Source organism: Vanessa cardui, chromosome 13, assembly GCF_905220365.1.
Source record: "Vanessa cardui chromosome 13, ilVanCard2.1, whole genome shotgun sequence".
Classification (NCBI taxonomy): domain Eukaryota; kingdom Metazoa; phylum Arthropoda; class Insecta; order Lepidoptera; family Nymphalidae; genus Vanessa; species Vanessa cardui.
The window spans coordinates 6,179,145-6,207,070 of record NC_061135.1 but is presented as its reverse complement, the minus strand read 5'-3'; the positions used below and the strand labels follow the sequence as shown (position 1 = coordinate 6,207,070).

At 31.1% G+C, this 27,926-nt stretch overlaps 1 protein-coding gene across 1 annotated transcript; it reads left to right on the top strand.

The window, feature by feature from the left end:
- Positions 1-84: 84 nt before the first annotated feature.
- Positions 85-26,254, top strand: LOC124534653 (bumetanide-sensitive sodium-(potassium)-chloride cotransporter). Its single transcript, XM_047110615.1, has 20 exons — positions 85-337; positions 10,165-10,297; positions 10,501-10,786; positions 13,350-13,421; positions 13,492-13,672; positions 14,695-14,954; positions 16,704-16,812; positions 17,219-17,358; positions 20,138-20,362; positions 20,633-20,864; positions 21,048-21,169; positions 21,492-21,627; positions 22,608-22,819; positions 23,378-23,619; positions 23,733-23,941; positions 24,092-24,270; positions 24,899-25,056; positions 25,277-25,413; positions 25,584-25,717; positions 26,039-26,254. The coding sequence occupies exons 2-20, from the start codon at positions 10,284-10,286 to the stop codon at positions 26,150-26,152; spliced, it is 3,162 nt and encodes a 1,053-aa protein (XP_046966571.1). The 5' UTR covers positions 85-337; positions 10,165-10,283; the 3' UTR covers positions 26,153-26,254.
- Positions 26,255-27,926: the final 1,672 nt, after the last annotated feature.

Genomic DNA, 27,926 nt, shown 5'->3' with positions numbered 1-27,926 from the left:
CTAGATTGAATAATTGAAGTAATTAAAAGTATTGTTTGTATGAGTTAAGGGCGCTTCTCGTTTAAAAGGAGCTGTCACGGAGGCTTCGCGACTATGCCGCGTCGACTCTGCCGTCGTTCGCACGCGGCTTCTGTAAAATTTTCGCGGAATGATAAATCACGCAACATTCATATAATTTTTCCGATAAAGAATATTGTATAAAAATATTAAAAAATAATTTATTTCAATTTGTGAATTTTACAATTGTTATGTAGTGTTCCAGTGAAAATGTGAAAATAGTTTAATCGTTATTATCGCATGGAAAATAAACTTTAATATACAATAAAAGCAGTGACAGGTACGTTATGATTATCAGTACATATGAAAAACCTCATTCATTTTATGTTTTGTGCATTTATCTCAATTAATCTAATCTTATGGATGCATATAAAATAATATAGGTTTTTCGTTTACTTGTTGGTAAAATTTTATCGCAGATTACTAACTAAATTAATATTAAATTATTAACATAGGAAATTAATTTTCCAAATTATTCAGTTATATTTAATTTATACTGTTTTATTTGAACCAATTTATTTTAAATGACCAATATAATATAGATGTAGGTATTTTGTTATATTTATTCATATAACACTAATGACATTTTTTTAGTTCAAAAATAAAATGACTATCATAACGTATTCATTTTACAACATAATCACGGTCAATGAATAAATTCGTCACGCTGTTTATGTGGACAGACATTGTGTTGGATATTGTTCGTATTTTGGCAGAAAATATTTGATTTCTCCGCTGAAACGGTTGTTGAGAAAGAAATGCCACGATGAAGTCGTATGATTCATATAATAAATGTGTTGACATTATTAGTATTTATAAAAAAAATCCCCTGAAGTAAACCACAGACTGCACTGGGATGGATAAAACGATAGCTGAAAGAAATCTATCGAAACACTAATTACATATTATTGCAAATTTTAATCGTGTACACCATGTTAATAATTTATATAAAAAATTAAGATGTATTATATGAGAAAAAAAACCTTTGTAATCAGATAATTATAATAAATTAATTTATAATGCTTTAACATCCAGTTAATAAGAGAAGTACCAACCAATTTGAATTGTTATCAAAAATAGTGTTTAAAATATGTAAAGCATAACTGTATCCGAATGCTCTAAGAACTTACTTTAGTCAGTATATTTACTTCATAGCTACAAGTGTTGATACTTTTACTATATTTAATTTCCTATAATGGATTTGGATATAACATAATTGATTAATTTTATTAACTTTATTACCTGAACATCTTGATAGTTACACGATATAAGATAAAAATTAATGTTACTTTAACAATTTAAGTATTTATTTATGATAGCGGTACTTAGTCTAGCATTGTTAGATTATATGATCATTGAGTAATACTTTACCCCGTCTAGATAAGCTAATAAGAAATGTCGCAGATAACGGCTAAGGACACTTGGCTACTTAAAACTGTTCTATTAAAATATTGGCATAGCTGTACTACTGAATTGAACATTTTCATAAAGAATTATATTTTCTTACACTCACATTCGTGGAATTAACACTCTTCTGCCGCAATAATAGATACGTTTTATAAAAGTCTATGGAGTAAAATTTACGCATCCACCTTGTATGACGTTTTCGTAGCCAAGTGCCATATTAATTAATCACTAAGAATAAACGATATTTTTTCATGAATACCTCTTTTTCTATAATCTTTCTTTGCGAAGCCAGGGCCTGGCGCTTACGTCCCTAAAAGCTATACCTCCTTGAAGCGTAGAGAACCTTGACAATAACTTTTAAGCATCGAATTGTTGGATTTTACATTATATTCCATCTTATCAAAATATGTGTAAACGGAAAGGTCCTTGAAGTAAAATAATACTAATACATTTTTATAGTTAAAATAATAAAAGGTCAAATGAACAGGAAAACCTTAGGCGTATTTTATCATCAGAGTTTTTACCCATTAAGCCTGTTAAGACAATGAATAACGATATAGGTTTAAATCAAAATATAAATATTTTATGTTAACATAGTAGGCCTTATGGGTAGCTAGAAAAAATAGCTAAAAATGAGAATTCACGTTTGACAGTGTACTGAGAGGTTTTGCATAAACTGATGGTTACGATCGATTCGTTTTACAAACTTGAATATAAAACTCTGATATGAATTGTTGAAATATTAATTGTATTCAAAACCGTCCAATTTGTAAATGTTGAATAATATGACAATATACAGTTGCTTAACTCTTGAGAAACCCCTCAATCCGCGATATTAAAAGAAGCCTAAGTCTTGATTATATGTAGAGTGTTTTGTTTTTGTTTAAGTTGATGATTAGGTAGAAAATAGAGGAGCGTGTTCCCTTCTTTCTCAATAAATAATAATTTTAAAAAACTCATTCTCTGTTTAAAATTTGTTAAATACAAGTTATTCATCAATTGAATTAAATTACATTGTATATTGTAAATATCCCTTAATATTTTAACCACACACTTCACCACTATGTGTGCTACGAAGTAATCTGTATATAATGTCATTTATTATTTTTCTGGTGGTAGTTTGTAGGTTGCTCTATTAGTGGCATACGTAGGGAGCTTCATCAGTCTCTATTACTTGATTAAACCGTGAGCCGCACCCCGACTGACGTTATTAGAGCGCTCTGACATCTGTTTTGAAAGTCGCAAAGTTAATTGCCGTTTGAAAATACCTAATTATAGTAACTATATAGATTTTAGACGAGAAGTAAAACAATCATTTAAGTATTATACTTTAGTATTCTCCTATTATACTTTAGTATTCCCTTTTTTAAGGGAGAGATTTATCTGAAACAGCTTTAAATATGGTGATAAATTTGTGTTTATAATTAATCCCATGTTTTTCCGTAAGTAAAAATTATGAAAAAGCTTGAAGGTGTTGGATGTGGTTATACAGCATTCATCTACCAACCCGGTCCAAAGCATCACGGCTAAATAAATTCCGCCTTAGGAAGGGATCGGTAGTGGAATTTTGCAAATTACTAAGAGAATACTAGAACAAAGCAAAGTACACGAATACAAACACTCATTAGAATAATAAAAAATAGTATGAGTAGCTAATATCAATTCTTATTTTAGCTAGTCTGTTGATCAAGCACCTGTTGATTGTATCGTTCTTTGGCGTAACGTCGAACAAAAGCCTCCACTTCTAAAATATACCAACTTGGCCGTTTAATTTCGTTTTCATTAAGGAGATAAATAGTTTTTGTTTTGTTGATAATGTATGAAGCCATACGATTGTGCGAAATATTAATTGTCGATTCATTGACGTTAGAGAGAAACAAACGTTATTAAATAAATACTTTTGTTTTAATTTAAATTTTTTATTAAATGAACATTGTTTATAAGTCCGCAATATAAAAACTTTTTATGTACATATAGTATCTACATTTCTTGTATATATTGGAGACCATATAATACCAATTAATAAAAATCTTGAATTAGATGATTGCCAAAAATATCCTAAGCGAGATTTGACGTAAATATGTCTATGAAATCTCGTACAAGTGTTTTTGTTAAAATGTATGTAACGAAGTAAAAATAGCACAGCTTTTCAGTAATTCACGAATTATCCCTTTGAGTGAAGGAAGATATTTATTATTTATTAAACAACGTAAATCAATTTTGTATACATAATCTACTTTATTCCTAAAATACAACAGGATAGCCTTCAACAGATCTGAGAACATATTTTTATTACAATTCAACTAAATATATTTTGATGGAGTATGTATCGTAAAAGTTTTTCTTTTTAAATGTGTACAGTATCAAGTATTTAAACGTATAAATAAACTCCAACAAGCTGCGTTGGTACATGAAATATGTTTTGAACAAATAAAATAAATCAAGTAATCACATGATTTATCGATAAATGTACCACTTTTTTTAATTGTCTGGTAATATGCAATGTGTAAAAATATAAAGGGGAATGTTTGACGGTGAAGTAATATTTTAAACCGATTTTATGTATAGTGAACATAAAAATGCAACACTTCAGGAATAAAAAAAAAATAATTGTTGTAATGTAATCTCTTGATCTAATTTCGGAATTAAATTTGACCTAAGTTGCGTATCTTACAGTGCCCAAATGTGTACAAAAGCATAGATGTGCACCTAGAGAGTACCTTTTTCCCCTATGCTCATAGTCCAATGGGAATTAACCCGCTTGTTTAGTGATAGAAAATAACTTTTATTATGGTGTAGTATTTGAAAACTTGACCTTAACATCCGCAGACCTATAAACTAGCAACTAAATCATTGAAGGAGTATTTTGAAGCTTTGATACGATGACATAAATTGACTTAATGAATCTCCTAAGATTAGTTAGCAAAAACAAAAATATTTATAATAGTCATAAAACATTGTATCATGTTAGAAAAAAAAACAGTTATCTCCGACCAAAGCAAACGCTTGTCATTCGCAGCTTAAATAATCACATTAAATACAAAGGCTAGACAGATAAGAATTTAAACTGTTTGCTAATGTATTTTTTATAAAATTTGATAAATGTTGTTTCAGATCAAATATTCCAACTTCAAAAAATTTAGGAGTTTATATCTTCGGACAGTTGTTTTTATCTATTTATGTCGCCTGGTAGTTGTACGTAACTTTATTCTTTAGAGGTAGGTCGCCAGGTCCCATATGTATTTAGTTAATAATTGTCGGATAAAACATATTATAAGACGGTCATCAGTGTATGCTTTTCCAGATTTTGCATCGACTTCAAACAGCTTTGTAATATATAATAAAACGTATTAATATAATACCGTATTGAGTTTTACGTTTCTGATACCTTTGAAGTCGGTTTAGCTTTTTTTATATATTGCTAGTAATACATTGCCCACTTTATTTATAACATATTTTATTCATTTTTGTACGTATTCAAAGAATGTATATTTCTATTAAATCATGTTTAACTTAGGATTATGATATTACAGTAAACATTATTAGAATATTAGGATTTTTTATATCCATTACAATTACAGTAAGATAATAACTTTTCATACTGTTTTAACAATACTCTAAATTTTTATTTAAAACCAATAAGAAATTATTAAAATTATTTAAGCGCATTGTCTATTGGCAGTTGTAGCCACTTACCATCAGTTGGCCTATTTGTTCGCTGATATACCGATATTAAAACATACTTAAAGTGTAATAATATTAAAAAATTCTGTAAATAACATTACATATAAAGTATTTGTGCATTAGAAAAATACGAAAAATCTGAAATATTTATTAAGTTTTTTAGTTAACTTAATATTATGTAGGTAAAACAAGTAATAGTGTAATACCAGGCTCATTTTATTCCAGTTCTATTGATAGCGTGGGCGGTTATAGATGATAAAATGAAATAGAAAACAAGAGAGCTGTGAGAAGTAGTACCCAACATAGTTTCTATTATTAGACAGAAAATCAAGTAGGAACGCAAATGCATTGCTTACAATATTTTAACTTCCACGTTTATATAGGTTTTGCGGTTTGTAAACTTTGGGATTACGCCAAAATCTACTTTCCGGAATATTTATCAATGAAAATTAGTACGTTATTTGTTTTTTAGTAACAATGCTCGTTTTAGTATCGCTTATGGTTTTTTAATATGTGTCTTATGTTATTTATTTTATGCGATACATGTTGACACCTGTCAAAACGCATTATTTAATATAATGCATTTTTATGTGAAACTTAGAGTGGGATCATATTCGTAGAGTCTCTACAAAAATCTGTTTAATTTGATTCGCATTATAGCAGTATAAGATTTTCACAGATTAAATTGGTCATTATTTTATTTTTTACACGAAACATAAATACTACAATGACAATAGTACTCCGGCCTCGTTTATTGAGACACAACACCAAAACAGATCCATATAAAATGTATTTTTTGTAGCGTAACATAGTTAGTTTTGTATATAATATTTGTATTGTGAGCTGTTCACGACATCATTGAGTGTGAAATAAAAGACACCTGTAAACAGAGTTTATTAAAATGGACATGCGATGTCCACGAACAGTACCCTTTTTGTTATCCACTGATCTAATCGCTCGAATTATGACAGCGCGTGTTTTCCTCAAGGTTTCTAAACTTGTCGGTAGAGGTGTGAGGTTTTCATCGTTTTATAGCAAATTAACTAAGAACATAACATAAGTGATTTAGGTTTTACCTAAACGAATAAATATTGTTTAAATGTTATTTGTTAAACGTAAACCGTGGGCTGACCTTTGTGTTCACACTGTTGTACGTTTTTGCTGTTTGTCGTGTTACAGATGTGTCAACATAACTATATATGAATCAAGTACATGTTGTTACGTAATTAATACGTAATTAATGAAATGTTTCTAAAATGTCCTACATCATAAATTTATTCTCAAATCAATAAATTAAATCTTCTATTTCGAAACACAATTCGCTTAGATGACGTATCCTTGTATACAGCATTTATATTCACATACGCATACGAGTTAGGGCGGTCGACGAACACGTGACTCGGACTTACCCGTGGCTGGTTTCAACTGGATCAAACTGCCGCGAAAGCCTGCGGATACTCGTCGAGCGAGCTTCTACATTCATATAACGTTAAAATATAATGTCAGACTGATCTTATTCTCTTTAAACGTTATTAGTATTTTGTTTTTATGGATAACTTATTATGTATGTAATTATTCTTTTATAATACGTTTCAATCTATTATGACATTTTTGTTTATAGATAATATAAAGTAGCTCTTAAGTGTAAACTGTTTAATAAACTATAACTAGATTAATATAGAGTATTGTTATAATACATTAAATATTTTTTGTCTCTCTTTGATGTTACGTTGAAATTTGAAGTACCTAAAGGAATCAATCCTAATCCTAAAGTAAATAATCCAAACACTTTCAAAATAAAAGGAATGAGTTATGCAAATAGTAATTTACTTTTTAATAATTACAATTTAAAGTTTATTAATTAGGTATTTTCTTTTACGCAATTATTGTTAAATTATTCTTATTTTAGTCATTCACATACACGACCACGTTTTGCCAAATTGATGATATTGTATAAAATAAAAGAATATTAATGATCATCGCAAGTTAGCAAAGTGTTTGTCTACTCAACTTTCAATTCCTATTTTATCTCACTTCAGGTACCAGTAAATACCAGGATTTTTTTTGGAATTCCGATGATCATTCTCCTTTTTATTAAATACCGTCCGACGACAGCGTATAACAGCTAGAATGTTATGTGTACAAAAGGCACATTATTTTAACAGTATTTATTGCAACTGGCTTCTATGATAACTCTGGTTAACTTGAGTACTAGTGATAGAAATATTTTTTTTGTGATTTCTAAATACGTAGTAGCTGGAGAATGTAATTGATTTTGCACCCTTTATTATATAATTTAACCATCTCTTATAATAATTTGGTACATATAGAAACTTACATATCCATCCATCGATATGATGAGCTTATATAAAATATCAAAAGTTACATAAATATTGAAGTCTTTGATAGCAATAGAAGTGATACTAACATTTTTTATAATTAACATAATTAAAAGTTCTCAGTTTTCTCGTATTCATCGATTTCGTTATTTCTTTGCCTTTTTCCTTGTAAAAGAACATTTTAATGATTTTCAATTAAATGGATCGCCTCTCTCATCTTAACTCTTAATAACTAGTTAGACAGTTATACAGTTTTCCTTTTAAGATATTATACATTACATATAATACTTTTTATAGATATTTAAAGATTTGTTTTTCATCAAAATATATTTATTTTAACAGCATATATATTATATATACTGTATAGCTCTGTTCCGAAGTACATCAATCAAATTCTCATTAGCTCTAATCGCGCCGTTGGCAGTCATTCGAGTAAGTGTCACACATTCACCACTTTATTATAGAAATAAATGAGACATGATAAGGCGTCAGCCGAAACATTTCTTATAGAATTCGGTAAATTGTTAGAAAACCTTCAACTGCAACCTTCGTTGTTTCAGAATAGAATATCTGTAAATTTTAATGAGGTGAAGAATTTGGGTGTAAGCAGTAATTATAATGTCTCGGAAACCACTTAAAGCCGTAGTTCCAGAGTCCTTCGTATCTCCAGGTTGCAATTCCATACAATTGTGTACAAATATTTTGTGATTATGTAACTCGATCAGGCAGACATCATTCATGATCATCGTCTAAATATTATGGATATGCTACAAACCATAAAAAAAAAAACAAAAAAAACTATAATAAGTTTGAAGGAAATACTTGAATTTCTGCATATTTTTTTTACTTTTTTCCATTTTCTCGAATTTTTGCCTAACAAACATAAAAACTACCTACATATATAAACTTATTCTTAAAAAACATACATCTTCAGAGTTGTATAAAAAGATTATATTATATTGTATATTTATGTTGTTAAAATCCAGCAATCTGTTAAGATTTGCTTCGACTTCCTGTAAAGTGTTATTAGATACATACATTGAAACATGATAACACTTAAACCGTGATGTAGAGTTAAGTATAACTGAAGTATAACTAAAGTGTTTGTGGTCAAGTCCTACATATATTAGTTTTAAATAATATGCAGATATAGCAGCATACGTCTTGTTTCAGTTTTTGCTATTGCTTCAAAACCAGTATAATTGATTGGCATACAGACTCTTATTTCTTTTTTTAAAATGCATGTTATTTTTATTCATAAAAAGTTCGCGTCTTGCTGTCTATCACGAACGTTATCTTAAACATTAATCATTTACTTGATGTCTTTTTTATTTAAAAATTTAAATATAATCGAAGATGTGTATTCTAAAAATAGATGTAGAGATGCACAAAGTGTTCAGATTCAACAATAATTTTAAATATTTACGATGTATATATTATCAATTTTATAAAATATATGATCGTTTTAAGCATGATTACATTTCTTTTATTATTTTGCCCGATGTTTTGAGGGTATTCACCTCGTAATCACAAGAGGTGCAACTTCTATAACTGAAATTACATATACATACTTCTTTATTATTTGACAAAATACTATTAAAAAAATACATCTTTAAATGAGATATTGTTACCATATTTTATCTGATATAGCTATTAACATCTGTTCATAATACACACATGTCAAGTCTGATTTCCATTCGTATAAGTCATAGTTTATCATCTTTTTAATTGAATATGAATGTTTGCAATGCAAAAAGTGTAGTTTAGATTGTTCGATAAAAATATTGCATTAATTTATTTATAGGTAGAATGAATATTCCATTAAAATAAACAGACAATAACACAACTCAACACGGTAATGTGTATGTGAAAATTTAATGGATTAATGTTTTTTTAAAATCAGTCAATATCGTTTCCTTAATGAAGTCTTTATATTTGTTTAGACAATAATCAAGGATGCTATAATCCTAAGCACTTCGCATTTCTTTAGACGTATTTGAACACTGATAAGAATAAAGATAAACAATATAATTACAATTATTTACTATTTAATGCATTACAGTCTTTGACAAACTAAAATTATTAAGTAAGAACAATATACTTTTAAAAAAATAGTTTATTTTCCGGTAGATTTGCCAACATGAAGTTAAGTTGAATCAAAAGGCTTGGCCGATTACTTACTTTTAGATAGAATAATAAAAAGGTAATGAGAAAATAAGACATCCATCGTGATAATCTTTTTACAGAAAAAATATTCATATTTAAAGGATTTTTTATGAATCTATTATTCAACCAACTTATTTTTTTCTTACGTGCTTGTCTAATTCTCCATTATAGAATCGCGAAAATAGCAAGATTATATAGATTTATATAGAATAAATATTATATTTATAATAAAATATTATTGTAGAGACTCACCGAGGTATGTGTAGATATTCTAGTGGATTCTCACACATTATAGTCCTGATTAAATACTTAGATAACACGAATAATAATAACACGCGGTTATTAAGCGAATTAAAATTTTTGTATTCATTTAATTGAAGTAAAGATACATACATAATATATATGAGGTATTCTTTTAAAGGTACAAAAATATTATTTTCCTTAAGGAAAATATTTTTGACATTTATAATTTCAGTGCTATCAATATACTCAAGGTATATTTTTTTTACAGATTCAAGGCAACAAATTATGTGGTTGAAGATAAAATCTAAGGATATTCGTATAAGTTTCTTTAAAGTACTAGGTTCATATAAGACGATTTTCCGGTAGACTACGAGTGTATCAAGCAGAATGGCGGAAAGCAGGTACGATTTAATTTATGTTATGATTTACTTACTTAATAATATCACAATGAAAATAATTAATATGCACCAATTTATCACAGAGGTATGTATGATAACATTTGTTACATATACGTCGGCTTATATTTAATTGTTTTGGATTAAAAAATGCAATATTTAAAATCTGTCGTTACCAAATTTAATTTTAATCTAATAATAATTAACAGATTTTCAGTTTCGACCGTAGAGTCGGAACCTAAAAAAAATGGGATACACATGGGAGCCAATATCATCTCCCGACCCCTACGCACTTCAGTGGAGATGGTGGAGAGAGGTGATCCAAATCCTCAGCCAGATACATGGCTTCATGACGCTGGCTGGAGGCGGAAGAGATCTCTTGCGCAATTGACAAGAGAAGCCTTACCACGGATGGAAAACTACAGAAATTCTAAAAGAGCCCTGAAACGACCGAGTTTAGGAGAGTTGCACGGAGATCATTTGATTACTGAAGAGGTAGGTCACATTTACTACGTATTTTTATATGGATTTTAAGAAAATACATTTGTCGGTCATCCATTTTCATAATTCATAAAGACCCGTTAAAGATTGCATAATATACAGTCACGTTAATTTAACTTGTCTTATTTCATGCCTTATTTGTTTTAAATTACAAAATAATATCGGTTACTATATGAAAAACTTATTTCGTTATTTTACTTGTTTTTTTAAACACGCCATCTAAGCATTATAAAGTCGAATGTAATCTTTGGTGTATTTATATGTTATTGTCGTAATTATGAGTCTTTGAATCTATATATATTATAAATTTATTATGAAAAACTTAGCATTGCTTGGTGGTTTATACAAGCACGAAACCAATCAGATATTCTACTGTAAAATAGTAAAATTTTAATATTATTGTGATCCGGTTTGAAGGTTGATACAGCAAGTGACTTCACACAAGGCGCAAGGGTCATCTTAATGTTAAACAATCGGGAACTAAGCAACCCAGGGTTGGTGGTGCATTGGCGATGTTAATAATTTTTAAAGCGCATATATGGTGGTGACCACTTACAATCAGTGACTCCGTTTGCGCTCCCTATCTATATAATAAAACTATCTATATTTTTATTGCTATAAAATGAAGCAATATAATGTAAAAAAAATTAAATAAATATATTCAGAGGAGAATATTCAGACTTGAATATTGAATTGATACAGTTTTTATACCTTAAGGAAAAGTGACGCGTCTGTTATATGTAAATATGTAAAGTACCCCATTATTTATTGTCATATTTATTCTAGATGTATAAGCCATTAATAAAAATGACAAACATTTTCTTTCCCATAACAAAGTATTACAATTTTACGGTAACAGTTATTAACGAACATTAAATGAATATTTTATTAATTAAATCCTAGATAACTGTCGCTGACATGGAGAGGCATTCCAATTTCTTTTAAAAAAAAACACGACTGCCTCACTACCATAAACGCGATATTCTACTGTGATTATAGTAACACACTCTAAAATGCGTAACAATTTTTAATTTTACATTATTTCTACTTCAATATAAAGATTACTTACGTCTAAATCAACATTTTGTCTTTATCTTCAAATAAGACCCGTGCCTTAAGATAATATGATATAAAAATATTCGTAAAGCAATTATTTTTTATTTAGTCACAAGCGACGGATGTGTTTAAGTGGAATGCGTCATTTTCTCGATGCCATTAGAAGGCACGTGAAAAGACCGTAATTATCCAGTTCGAACTGGTAACTGCCGGGCTAAACAGCCCTTGAGTATATTTACCAGCCCTTGTATCTAATCTCATATCGTTTATGAAGTAGGGGTGTTAAATATCAAGTGCAATACAATTATAAGTGTTTCCTGAAATTATTAACAGATAGCCACAACTTAATGAACATCGAGATTCAACGTCTACTTGTTGATAGGAACGTTTTTTTTTATTTGGTGGTACTGGTAAGTTGCCATATTTAATTATTTTTAAAGCAAGTAACACTTAAACTTTAAATATTGGTTACTATATTTTTAAATATAAACAATGACAATCGCCTTATCGATATATCATTTAGCCATTCTTGTCATCCTAATATCTCAAAGTAGTCTTATAAACAGTTTTTAAATCAACAAGAGCGAGGAAAAATAATAGTTTGTTTTACAAACTACTGATACAGGTGATATATGCCGTAGCATTTTTAGGGCATATTCATGTCTGATAATACTTGTGACATTGTTAAATAAATTGCCGACCTTCTGCTTCCTAAATATAGTGTAGTTAGAGATACAAATTATAATAATTTTGCAATTGCGCAACCTACAATGTCGCTTTTGTATACGTTTACATTTTACTAAATGACCAATAATTGTCATCGTTTTTCCATCTATTTATCATATACATTTGAATGTTAAATGAACAATTGTGCATTAATATATCAATATTAACAGATAACTTAATAAAATGGTAGATGTTTTTATGATAAACAATCCTTAAATATGATATGTGTTAATAAGTTTATAATATTTATTTGAAATTAAAAAAGGGTAACGATTTAAAAATCAAAAATGGTTAATTAAAAAAATTAAACTGCAGTTTCCAACGCAGGGCGCCTCGCTGGCGATTATGTGCAGAGTTTATTGCCAATCGTTAACATTGTCATCATTCATCAGCTGGTAATAATTTCAGTTTTATAGTATAAATCACAATGGACATACAGTGACAATCATCTCACCAGGTTTAGCATTGTAGCTATGAAATATATCACGTTTATGAGCTAAGATAATATAGAATAGCATAATTATTATTGTTATTACTCGTGACTCACCGACTGAGATAACTATTTAGCTGTCAAATTTATCATATGAGACTTACTTAGTAACTGTTTAATTGGTATACATGCTATCAAAACAGGTACACTAATTTAATTCAAAACATTACTATTTAAATAAATTGTTAACTAGTTTTAACTTAAGTTCTTAAGGACTCAGTAGTGTTGTATCTTATGTGGCATATTTTTCCACTTTGAAATAAACCTAGCTTTATATTGTTATAGGACGAAAAACAGCCCCAAAGAGATACAAAATCTCCAACTCCAGCTGGTGGAATAAAATTAGGATGGATTCAAGTAAGATTGTCACTATATACAAAATACATATTTAAAACACTATAAATATTAAGTTCAGAAAGTGTTGTAGGGAGTTTTAATACCATGCCTGCTGAACATATGGGGAGTGATGCTGTTCTTACGTATATCGTGGGTGGTGGCACAAGCGGGCATCGGACTCACTCTCGTCATCATCGCTGTATCTGCGATCGTGTGCGTCATCACAACTCTATCAATGAGCGCTATTTGTACAAATGGGGAGGTGAAAGGAGGTTAGTATGTTTCCGTTTTAAATAAAAAATCGAACCTTTTCTGCTTACAATACTTATAGATACAACCCATGCAAATTTTTATACACATTACAATATTTACAGTTTTTATTAAACGTTTCACATATAACTTCTTACTCATTTACGGCATTACACATGCCAAGCTCTTGGGATACGTCCTTACACAATCGCTTCAATTTTTTTTACGAAGTGTTGTATTTTATGTATGTACTAGCCGTGTAGACCGACAAGATATCCCTCTAGGAACATTATGAAGAATTCATTTTGGAAAATCCTCTTTTCAGTGTTTATTTTTCGGAATAAGGAAATCCTTTGTAAAATTTTAACTTGATAGATCTACTGATTTAGACTCTATGTTGTATGTCGGTCAGTCATTTTACTATAGACTTGACAATATAAATAATATAATTAAGTATATAATATGATACATCTCTTAATACTCAATCTACCTCTAGATTGAGTATTACTCCTACTTTTTTAACTTTTGTATAGAATATTTTCAACAAGAGCAGTAACAATAATAGTTCATTTTTTAAGATGTTCTGTATTTATAATATAATTAATCTTATCTAGTTTCTGACTTCTCGTATGTGCATTATTTATAATTATTACAACAGCACATTCAATTCGTGATAAATGGTTTATGCATCGGTTTAAGCAGTAAAATTTTATTAATGCCTTTTATTATACAAAGTGTTAAATATTTATTGTCTACTGTTTATTTTTTCGATATGAATTTATTGCTCACTCTAACAAAAACAAAAACTTAATACGCATGAATAAATTATTCAATAATATTTATCTATGAAGTCTTTAAATAACAATCGGCGGATATAGTTTAACATTATTTCTTATTACTGGGGTCTAAATGTCTAAAAATGATCTAAACACTAAATGTAACACACAACAGAATAACAACCTAATAAATTAAATGGCTTTAAAGCGATACAGACAACATACCTATATATAACATGTATTTTCTTTGACTTTTTTTTTCTTTTTAGGTGGTATCTATTATATAATATCCAGATCTCTCGGCCCAGAATTCGGAGCCTCCGTTGGTATAATTTTCGCATTCGCAAACGCTGTAGCAGCCAGTATGAACACAATTGGTTTTTGCGACTCTTTAAACGATTTGCTGCTGAATCAAGGAGTGAAGATTATTGATAACAGCGTCAATGACGTAAGAATAGTGGGAACCGTGGCGCTCATCGTAATGTGCATAATATGCGCGGTCGGCATGGATTGGGAGAGCAAAGCCCAGGTAAATAAGACCTTTTAAAATGTGATTTATTAAGTATATTCTACTGTTATTCATCAGGTTTGGTTTTCAACATTACAGAGTTATTTCTTTAGGATTCCTTAAAGCCTTCATACCTAAGAATTGTTTTAGTAGCCTTTTCAATCTTTCTTCGGATTAAAAGTAAAATACTTAAGTTATGTGATAAATTAACAAGATTAAGGTATAAATTATTTTACGTTAAATGTTATACATGGGAAAACCTAGCCTGTCACATAACAAAGCGGCCAATTATATTAAAACGGGTAATTTAAATTTGATCCATTATCAGATGGACTAAGCTAATTTAAAAGACTCGACAAGAGTAAAATAGAATAATTTTCGTTTCTTGATAGTAACAATTCTAATTGCGGTGATTATGATTCACGTGAGCTACGTAACTTGAACCTTCAAAGAACATCATACAGATGTTGCGTGAATTCATCTCCACATAACTCTCTATAATATGTACATAACCGCGCTTATATGCATAAGAAGCAGCTTCTCATTTTACATGTATAAGATTTTTTATCAGAAGATCTTTTTCGGTATAAAAATTATGACTTATACTGCCCCAGAATATCTGTAATGCATCAGTAGGTGGTTCATTTCCAAGAATATTTATATATAGATAATTCTTTTGAAGTTTCCATGTACTTAATTTGTTGTAATATTACATGTTTATACTAATAAAATAAAAATGATTATAACAAATTTGTGAAAAAATAATAAAGCGATAAAAATCTCTGATCTTCTTTTAGACGTGTAATAATTTGTAAAGCTTTTTTTAACTAAGAACCTAGCTTGTGGTGAATCATTTACAGGCTTTTGCAGCCTTAATACAGTATATTAATTCGTAACTGAAACCGTTCTAAATCTAGATAATAAAAAGAAACATGGTTGTCTTATAAAGTTGGCTTATAATATCCTTCCTCCACTCTCAAGGATCATAGCATTAAGTAATACACATACAGCCTATAACCTTTATTCATAAATATATTACTTCAAATTAATGTCACCAAAGAAAATCACCAAAAAATCAACACGCTAATATAAACTTCAAATAATTATCTATAATGGTGTTTAATTAATTACTTTACGACCTTCGAAACTAATTATCTTTATAAGTGGATTGAAACGGCCCAACGGGGACGAAAATCCATCATTTAATTAAAGCAATTTTTTCTACGTATGATGTTTTAATTACAATTTGTAGCTTAATTTTTATATAATTATATACCCAAATAGTGGTTCCTCATTTTGCTGGTGGATGTCTATTATGTTTGTATGCTGCTGGTAATTCAGCCCTAGCTTATAAGTTAAAACTGTGTTTAGCCATTACTTCAACATATTATTAATCAAGACGAGAATATATAGATATACAAAAAAACCCAAAGCTCCTTGCTGACCAGGCAGGATATTTTATACAAATTTAAGTTAAATACTCTATATTGTTAACTATTATAAGGTACATCTATCTATTAAAAAAAAAAACATCAAATTCTGTTGTATAACTTTAAAGATCTAAGCATACATACACCAGACAGCCAGCGGAAGGGGATTTTATTTTATACTATGTATCTGATAATAATTCCCAGGACTCTTAAACAGCTACTACACAAACTGAACTTAATATATGACTGTAATATCTATTCTGTTTCTGTTTGGGACATAAATTGTTACATACATGTATTGGTGAGCACTTGTATTAAATTATACATTATTATTTCACAGAATTTTCTAATAGCAATTATTGTTGGAGCCATGGTTGATTTCGTAGTAGGCACACTGATGGGACCGAGGGATTTGGATGAAATCGCTAATGGATTCGTTGGGCTATCCGGTAAGCATTCTTTAAATTAAGATTGAATATAAACATTGATATATAATAAATATAATAATATTTATAAAATTAAATATAAGGTGATAAAGCTACTGTTTTATTAGGTATGGGATATCATAAAGAGTATACTTATTTTATTTAGCAGGTAATTAGAATATACAAAAGCTAAAAATTATTGATGATTGCAAAATTTGTTTTTTATTTTTTCGTACACGCACATAGCTATCTGTGACATTTAATCTCCGGATATTCCTATGACGACCAACAGAGTTATACGATCCAATGCCAATGCTTTGTTTGAGACTTTTTTATTGAAATATAATATATTAAGTGTGCCCAAAATACGACTTGGACAATTCTTACTTAACTTTACGTTGATATTAAACACTGTGCATTGTTTTCGTAGCGGAGACGTTGTCGCAGAACTTCGAACCGAACTTCCGCTACAGCGAAGGCCTTGACCACAACTTTTTTAGCGTTTTCGCTATTTTCTTTCCCTCCGTCACTGGGATCCAGGCTGGCGCTAACATCTCTGGAGATCTGAAGGTATGCATACATACATTTTTAATGATTATCTGTTCTAGACGTTTTATTTATCTAATATTTTTAGTATTTAACAATAATAATAGTTGTATAACAGAACTTAGATAAATACTAGAATATTAAGAATTTTGCTATTTTAAATTTCGCCGCCACGTAATTTTTATTTAAATTATTCAATTTAACAATCTCGGGCGATTTTTAAATAAAAAGTAAGTAAACATTGTGTATAGTGGATAAAAAGCCTATAAATTGTATCACAGTTCACGTAGTAATAATCGTAGATTCATTAAAAACCACTTACTTCACAAACTATATCGGAAGCGTAAACAACATGGATTAGTACATGTATCGTTTGGGCGCTTTGTCCGTTGCTACGAGTGACGTTGGCGCCAAAATTAAACGCCGACCACTCCGCTTGTCAATATTTGTCTCCTGTTTAGGGGACGGGAAGTAGGACACGTACCCACTAGCCCACTGGCCATGTTTATTGCATTATAATTTACTTCAGAGTGAGCTCGTATAATTGCATATGGGCTAGTATAGGTTTTATGTCTTCAGTAATTAAAATAGAAAATAATAATAAATGTTGTGATTTATTATTGCTCAAAGCATTACTGATCTGATCTGATCCTCATAGTTTTATTTATTTTACGAACTAGTAATTACTCTGAATGCAAGGGCATTCAAAGTAGGTACATGTTAGGTTTCTTATGTTTACGTAGGATAAATATTTTTATTCTTTGCGATTCATAATATGTATTCATATTTATGAATTTTAATACTTATATGTTTGATACACACTATAACATTTATATAAATCAATGAACAAAATAAAAACAAATGAACAAAGATCGATCGACATTTTGCTCAGAGTTTGTTATGTATTCGTACACGTGGTTTGCGAATTGATCCGAATCCGACTCGAGGTTCGGAAAGCACGACCAACACCCACGCCTCCCTAGCGATGATACAATTACAACCTATGCTATACTCTTTCTAATTACATTGGAATTTTACATACTTTTTACAATAGGTTTTATTTTGTATGCAATTATCGTAAATATATGATTGTAGTAAATCTTCTCGATTCTCTCCAAATATCACCGTTTTTTTCACGGGTTTATCTCATGTATGAGATTCCTCCCGACTTTTGATGGTCAAGTATAATGCTTCTTTATATATAAGTTCATATTTGTGACAGTTACATTATAAAAGAAAAAAAGTCTACTTCAGCATATGAAACTGGTTGTCGTTTACATAAACAGATGCACTGTACAAACTTTCATATTATTGGCCTTACTTAACGGTCACTTTAAACCACTATAGCAAAGAATGTGTGCAAAATATTAAATCTCAATTTAAAAATCTTACTTTACATCTTATGTTCCTATAGCACTAATTCCGTGCAAACACTCTGGCAAGTATACTTCTATTGACACTAATTGTAGTCTTAATTGAAAAATAAGCGAAATAAACTTGTTAGGCCTCAAGTCTAGTTTTTTTTGTTGAAAACAATATTGTGTAAAGAATTTTAAAAATTCCAAACAATTTTTTTTTTCGCATGAGTATATTCTTAGTCAATGAACAAAAAATTATGATGCTGTCATAATTTTTTAAATTTATGGTAAATGGCATACTTAATAAATACAAATTTATAAACTATTCAGAATAGATCGAATATTTTTGGTTCTTACATTAATGTTGTCTTCCTGAATGGTTTTCGACCACAATGAACATTTTTAAAACCAACCTCCGAGAAAATATGTAAATTTTTGACTGCAGGTTTACACGCAGGTTTTAATTACATTCTCTCTTTAATCTCACAATCTGATGGCACAAGATGGGAATTGACTCGAACTTTGAGCATTCGGACTTAAAAAGGGAATTGGGGAACGTAACATGGAGTATCTTCTTATTCTACTTCTAACTACTACGTAGTTAAATAAGTAGTTATTTCAACTTTTATTGAAATGGTCCCGGTACAAGAGTTTGGGTCTTGTAGGTGTATAGGCGCTAATATTTATATACTTTCAGATTATATATTTATATTTATCTGATGAAAAACGAGGCAGTTTTATATAACGTCCGAATCAACAAGTCGCAAATAAAACGCAATCATATAAAAGTCGTAAAAGTATGTCAAAATGATTGACCCTCAAAGTTTTTGGATAACATCACTGAATCGATCGCGCAGGGAATCAATTTAAACCAATTGAAGTCATGGCTGTCAATGACTCATGGGTATTTTTAGAAAGATTGTTTTTATGTTATTTAAGAAATTTGCACTGTTGCGTTTTTAATTTTTTGCGACTGATTATGTTGTTTCATTATTTTGTTTTTTCGGTACGGAAAGTGTAGTCTATACTTGCGTAACAGAGATGTTGTTATGAAAATCGAATAATGTAACTATTTCTACCAAGATTCTTATGCATTAGTTAATGTTTACAGATTTATGAAACATGATATTGACTCGTGTAATATATGTATTCCAGGAATGTATGCGAGCAGCATGCCCACTATTGATACATTTCTTATAATAAATCTGTGATTCATACACTCACGTTGCTCAATCATTTTCGTTATTATTTTTTTCATATTACTGTAATAACGAACTGCAAAGTATTTGTTTCATGATTTTCATATTCATTAAAAATAATCACGCACATGAATTTTGAAATGCAATTTCCTTGTCCATCAAAAATATTCCATTTTCAAAAAAAGATGCTTTAATTAAGAAATTTATGATAGTACAATATTATTTTGTGTTCAAACTGTGTTTTAGGATCCAGCGTCGGCCATTCCGAAGGGCACTCTCCTATCGTTGTTGATATCAATGGTGAGCTACGCGCTCATGGTGCTGTTCGCTGGAGGCGGGGCTGTAAGGGATGCCAGTGGCAACGTTACTGATCTGCTACTTATGAACAATACTCCTGTGGATTTTAGTGGCATTTCTCATTGTGTCAATACTACTGCGGGTTGTAAATACGGACTTCATAATAGCTATTCTGTAAGTATTTTTAATAAGTATACAGGTACTTAGTAGGTGTATTATGGTGACTAGAATATTTTATTTATATTCATATTTGAAGTAATGTAGAATAGAATGCATTCATAGAATTCTATAAATTTCAAAAAAAGATACCGAAACTTGAAATATCTTCTATCATCATCTATGTACAAAGGATTTGATAACATTTTTTAGAGAATGCTTTAATTTTGAATAATAACAAAATGTGTATGTTATCTTGCAAATTATTTCATATGTTATATTATTTAGGTGATGCAGTTGATGTCTTCATGGGGTCCTTTTATTTACGCCGGCTGTTGGGCTGCGACGTTGTCGACGGCGCTGACCAACCTGCTGTCAGTGCCGCGCCTGATTCAGGCGCTGGGCGTGGATCGCATCTATCCCGGCCTCATCTTCTTTTCGAAACCATACGGCAAGAACGGCGAGCCCTATCGCGGATACGTGCTCACATTCTTCGTCTCGCTCATGTTTTTACTGATAGGTAATTAATTATATTAACAACAAATTAAAATGTTACCTTCAAAAATGCTGACTAATTTACAAAAAAATATATTTGGTAATTTATGAATAAACACTTCTCGTCCAGAATAGTAAATTAAAATAAGGTGAAATTACATAATTATCAACCTAAATTAAATTTTCTAACTAAAATTATCTTCCACAGCTGACTTGAACACCATCGCGCCTCTTATTTCAAACTTCTACTTGGCGTCGTATGCGCTCATTAACTTCTGTACCTTTCACGCTGCGCTTGTTCGTCCATTAGGTTGGCGCCCAACGTTTAGAGTAAGTTGTATTTGCATTACTTAATAAACTTGTAAATGTTTAAGTTAAGAATCGGCACTTTTTATAAATTATTAGTCACAAATTGTGAAACATACAATAATTGAGAACTCGTGACTAATGCTATAATACATAGTCATAGTTCCCAAGTTTGATGGCACATTGGCGATGTAGGAAGTGGTGTAATGTTTCTATTAATATTTAGAGTACCATTGTCTATGGGCGGTGGTGACCACTTAATATCAGGTGGCCCATTTGGTCTTCAAAAATAAAATAATATAATAAAAAATGTTCTCTACTCAACATGTAACGTATTCTCTTCTAGTATTATAACGTGTGGGTGTCATTGCTCGGGTTTCTGCTGTGCATTGGCATTATGCTGCTCATTAGCTGGATTATGTCGCTGGTCACCTTCGCCATCTTCTTTACTCTTTATCTCATCGTGCATTATCGGAAACCTGGTAAGCGTTCACAATGATAACATTTTTGATATTCGCTTGTTACGGTATTCTTTTATGGTAGACTAATGTTCGGTCACTTTATTCAAAACGCAATTAATTTTACTTACGATGTATACGAGACTTTATTAAAAAGTACTTCTATATAATACGTGTAATTAGCTTTGCATTGACCATTATGTGACGTAACCCTTGTAGGAGGGAGTTGGATTTAAGAGTTTAAACCAAATGTAGTTTTTCCAATTAAGTTTTGAATCGAGAATATTTTAATTCTACCACCGTTTCGCCGGTAAGAAACTTACATAAACTCTGTTTTTCTTAGAGACTGTTACTTTTTCTAGTATTGATAGTATATGCAGGTTAGGTTCAATAGAATATTTGAATATATTTACAATAATATACTCAATATGATCGTAAATATATTGTAAATGGCCTATTTCTCGATTTTTTTACGTAATTTAGCCTAGGACTAAGATTATAAATAGTTTGTAGGCGAAAAAGAAAAACGAATTGTTAATGATAGATAGGGTACCAGTTACTAAGGTCAGTTATACATATTCAAATTTGTCCAGTAAAAAAATATTTAATATTTCAGTTTGACGAACTATTTGTGTGAAGGGAAAGTTTCGTTACAATTGATTAATTGAGTGGAAATGAAACCTTCGTCAATATATCAGCACTTGGACTCGAATAATTTACGGCTGATGCTAAATCTGTAGACTTCGAAGAATTATTGCACAATTTTCGTAGCTTGCTTTGATTTGCTGAATGTTACTGTAGCGATTCTGTTCGGAAATCATGATTTATATTGCCGTAAATTGATTCTCAGAATATTTGCGTAACTCTTTTATCCTAAATTAAACTTTACAAATATTTTGTCCCTAATTATGTTTTTTGCAAGATGAATTGACTTAATATATTTTACCCTGCACTTTATGTTTTAAAATCAGTCAATTTATCTTTTGAATCAATAATAATTTTAGATGTAAACTGGGGAAGTAGTACTCAAGCGCAAATGTACAAAACGGCGCTCTCCAGTGCTCATAACCTCGCAAAGACGGGTGAACATGTAAAAAACTACTGGCCGCAACTTCTGGTATTAGCTGGAAAGCCCCAAGACAGACCAGCACTTGTGGATCTTGGGAATCTCATCACGAAATCTGGATCGCTTATGATCGTAGGCGATATATCACAAGTAAGTATAAATCATCATCTATCTGGAAGAGAGTTGCTAACATAGACTAAATTTTACTCTACTAATTATAAAAAAAATTGTCACTCCTGGACCGGCGCGGTATATAAGCTTCAAATCTTTTTCACAAAAGGGAAATTTGTCTTTAGCCCAGCACAGACTGTTACTAATCTACTAATAATCAGTTGATTTAATCCTTTTTTTTGAGGTGTTGATATGAAATGATGTTAAAGACATTAAAGAAAAATTAAAATGATGAGAATTTATTTACATGCACACCCAACCATACTTGCATACCAAGGCGATGCTAGGGCATATAAATTTACATTTACCTAATTTAGTCACAATAAAAAAAATCTATACAGTCAGTGCCTCGATTGAACATAATATTTACAAACATTTACAACTCTGATATAATACGACACAGTACAATCCGATATAATATTGATGTATAATTTTTCGGTGAAACTTCTCATGTCAAGTATAGTTTTTTTATTATTATTATATTGTTTTCGTAGGCTTCAATACACTTACTTATAGTTTTACTTAAATTCTTTCTAGCAAAAACTATCATACAAGGAGCGCGCACATCGCTCGCGCTCCGGCGACGAGTGGCTGCGGGGCAGGAAGGTGCGCGCCTTCTGCACGGGCGTCCACGGCTTCAGCTTCGAGTGCGGGGCGCGCGCGCTCATGCAGGCCGTGGGCGTGGGCCGCCTGGCGCCCAACGTGCTGCTGATGGGCTACAAAGCCGACTGGGCCTCAGCGCCGCCCGCCGACCTTGAATCCTACTTCAACGTGCTGCAGTAAGTTTTTTTCAAGTCGACAATATACCTCTACGAATACAGACGAACGTCTACTTTACGCGATCCGAAGGTGATATGCAGTAATCGTTAACTATAAAAGACTCTGTTTTCAGTACGGCGTTCGAAACGCGGCTAGCTGTAGGCATTGTTCGCGTATCGGGCGGACTAGACTTCAGCGCTGTAGCAGGCGCAGAGGAGCCTAATAGTGGGCTAACAGCGGCTTCCAGCAGCGGAGACCTACGCGTACGCGCACCTATCATGCACGCAGATTCCGATCTTGACATACGTGCGGACTCGCAACCTTCTAGCCGACACAACCTAAGTGAGTATATGTGGTAGAAATGACCGATAATGGTTACTGCTTGTTTACAATAATCAATTGTGCTGAATCAGTATGGTTTAGTTTATAAATTTTACTACATTTTTGATTTTAGGTGAATGTAGTAAATAAAGTATTTTTAAACTATTTCAGATCTATTGACGTTAACGACATCGCGTTCATTCACGATATCAGAGAAAAGTGACACAAAAGACAAGAAGAAAGATAAGAAAGCAATTGACATTCACCGGCAAGTCGTTTACAAATCGGCCTCGGGCATCGAGCTGTCTATGGAGCAGTTGTCTCACATGACAATATTTAAAAGGAAACAGGTATATTATTGCATAAAACATAATGAGATGTATTGGTATATCTATGTGTTTAATTTAATAAGTATATTATATCACAATACTGTTCGCAGTGGCGCATTTACCCATAGGCTAAGTAGGCTGGAGCCTAGGGCGGCAGATTTAGAGGAGCGGCAAATTTAGCCCAAATTTGTTATTACCTTACAGAAATTAAAAAAAAAAATTTATTATCATATGTATACACATTACGTCCGTAATCCGTATACTCGTCACTTAGCGGGTTGGAAAAATAATCTAGTAACTGACAGAAATATCACCTAGTTTATAATCATACTAATAACGGGAAAAAAAAGATGAGAAAAATAATGATGAGGGGCGGCAAAAATTGAATAGCCTACTATAGCGGCAGATTTGTAAATCCACCACAGATTCGTTCGTATTACTCTCACACAAAGTTTTATAATAATGAGCTTTTTCATTGTGTGTGTTCTGCCAAAATGCTTTATTCGTGAAAAGTAAGCTGTAATATTTATAATTCTAATATCAGAATTTTACAAATGCGAGTGGTTGATGCAATAGTATACGGATAATAAGGACATATAAGGATATTAAACACAGGTCGAGGATTATACATTCAAAGTATCTGTACCAGGAGCCGGGTACGATTGACGTTTGGTGGCTGTACGATGACGGCGGCCTGACTATGCTCTTGCCGTACATTATCTCGCAGCGCTCGACGTGGGCGCGCTGCGAGCTGCGCATCTTTGCGCTCGCCAACCGACACCACGAGCTCGAGCTGGAGGAGCGGAAGTAAGTGCTTTCTACCAAATACGTTACCTGATTTTCAAGTACTTGAATACGACTATTATTTTAGCCGTTGGGTGATGTTAATTTTTAATTTTTGTTTTCTGTGATTTGAATTGTAATACAAAAACCTTTTTAACGAAAGGAATGAAATATATTATTCAAAGTTTTAACTTTCTAAAGTATGTGGAGATGTTCCATGTGTTTAAAAGAATAAATTCGACAGTATGGCGAATTTGCTGGCCAAATTCCGGATCGACTACTCGTCGCTGACAATGGTGCAGGACATCACGGAACCGCCACAGCCGGACACGAAGAAGACCTTCGAAGAATTGATTCAGAAGTTCACGGACGATACTGGAGGTACAGATATCCTTGTGCTATTCTTAGCTTGGTCCAGAGAGTGTGCGCAAAACTTGTTTCTGATGAGTGATATTTTGTATTGCGAAGTTACGTAATCTAAGAAGTCATAAGTCCTTTGACACAGAAACGTAAATTATAGACCATTGTGATAGAGGTTTTTTGCTCCATAGAGTGCAAAATCAGTCCCACGGAGCTAGCAACGCTGTCGGAGAAGACGAACCGTCAGCTGCGACTGCGAGAGCTGTTGCTCGCCAACTCGTCCGCGGCGCGCCTCGTCGTCATGTCGCTGCCCATGCCGCGCAAGGTGAGAGGTCGCACGGGGTACTAAGATACCTCCTTTTTGCTGTCTTTGTCTCTCTTTTAAACAATTTTACATTACACAGTTCGTGACTCACCTTGAATCTTCTGATTCCCTGATCAAAGGTCAATGATTTTTTAATAAAAAAAAATTACTATTGTTAGGGATTATTGGGACAAAAACCCTTTAATAATAAGTGACACCGTATTGTAGAAGTGACAATACGGTTTTTAAATTGCCGTGAATGAAAAGTTTAGTAATATGTATATTTCTCAAACTCGACAATGCAACTAGTATCGATAAGTCACGTACACTTGTTCTTCGAAGGGCTCGGTGTCCGCTCCGCTGTACATGGCGTGGCTCGAGGTGCTGAGCCGCGACCTGCCGCCTGTGATGTTCGTGCGCGGCAACCACACCTCCGTGCTCACTTTCTACTCTTAAACTTAAATCATACCGGCCCTACGTGAAACGATGCTTAATCATTCTCGGTAAATGAAATCTTTCCATTTGGCAGACAGTAAAAATCTACCTACTACCTAATTTATACCGAATATTATATTTATATTCTAATATAAAGATTGCAGTTGACAAGGTACAAGAGTATCGAAAGGGAATATCCCTCTATCCTTCGTTCGTTATTTTATGTAATAAACGCAATGACGTCATCGATAGGAACAAATATTCCCGATAAAAGGGCAGTATCCAATAAAATTTACTTAATATATTAATATATAATCATATTAGGATAAGTTTTAACATAATTAAACTCTGTGACTCTTATAATGGTTTATGAAATTAATCAAATGCTGTTATATGTCTTAGTATTTATTTTTTAAGTCTTAATGAAATATGTATAAGATGTTGTTGTGATGTGTAACATATACGTACAAACACGTGATTATATAATATATGAGAGTACAATTGAAAAATTGTGAGTATAACTTTAATTTATTTGTCTGGTGAAAATGTGTCCTGAACGTATTCATGGTATTTTTTAAACATTTCGAAGGAAAATGCGTAGTAACACTGCACAAAAAGAAATTGAAAAGAAATAAAATACTATAGCACTATTATGGTTTTTGTTTCTATCGTCTGTATTTTTACATTGCAAACAAATTGCTTTTATTATCTATATTTTTCCTCATTATTTACAAAGTAACACCAAAGTAATAAATTTAAGCAAAGTACAAGTAGTTACCTATAAAGTAATGCAGCATTTTCTTGATAAACATTGTATGTTAGTACTAATATTTAAGATAAAATCGTTTTAGTATTCGTTTTAAGTATTAGCCGAACAACTAAGACCCTTCATGAACCAAAGTGTATTAATTAATGAAATAGAACAAATGAATATACATATTTATACAAATTGTACTGTTATCTACTTGTGTAGTATATTCATTGAGTTATGTGAATATGAATGAAAAGAATCTGATCGAAGATCTTTGTCAACTTGATGAATTCTAAAGCATAATAAGTTAAGAGAGTTAAAGTATCTTACATATGGCAAATAAAAAATGTATTCATTTTAATTTATTCTATATTTCCAGTTACAATAGTTAAGAATGTAGAAATAATTTATTTATAGGATAAGTCTCAATATTAAACAAGAAAATTCATAGGCCCTAAGTTTATATTTTCTGGATCTACATGGTCATGCTTGTTTACACGTAAATAGAAAATGTTAAATTGTGTTAAAGACATATTGTTTTTAACGTTTATTTAGTAATGTATAAATAAAATATTTTTAAAAAGTACATGTAACATTAATCACCAAAATAAATGTTAAAAATATTTTTACATAAAATAAAATAATGTTTTTGCTTTACTTAAAAGTATTCATTCTTAATATCACATTTTTCTGTAAGATGCTATTAAGTTATTTTAATAATTTACTGTAGTCATTTTTGTATTCTTTAAATGAAATACTTTATTATTAGAGGTAAATCGTATTCACTACTGTCACGAGTATTATACTTTAGAAGAAAGACAATATTTTACTTGAATATATTTCATCATCAACAAGAATAATTTGTTTCATTTTCCTTAAGAAAATCTATAAAAAATTCTATGATAATATTGTTATATTTTGATTATCCAATAGACTTTATTAATAATGGATGGTTTTATTTAGCAATTCAATTTCGAAATCGAGAATGTTCCCTTTAATGTATGTATTTAATATATCGAGTTAATAAGAAGCTAGTCATTTTTA

Bases quoted from the DNA above. Each gene is read 5' to 3' on its own strand.
- LOC124534653 (XM_047110615.1), top strand. The intron at 20,865-21,047 runs GTAATTAATTAT...TATCTTCCACAG, and splicing joins GCTCATGTTTTTACTGATAG to CTGACTTGAACACCATCGCG. The intron at 24,271-24,898 runs GTATATTATTGC...TATCTGTACCAG, and splicing joins CAATATTTAAAAGGAAACAG to GAGCCGGGTACGATTGACGT.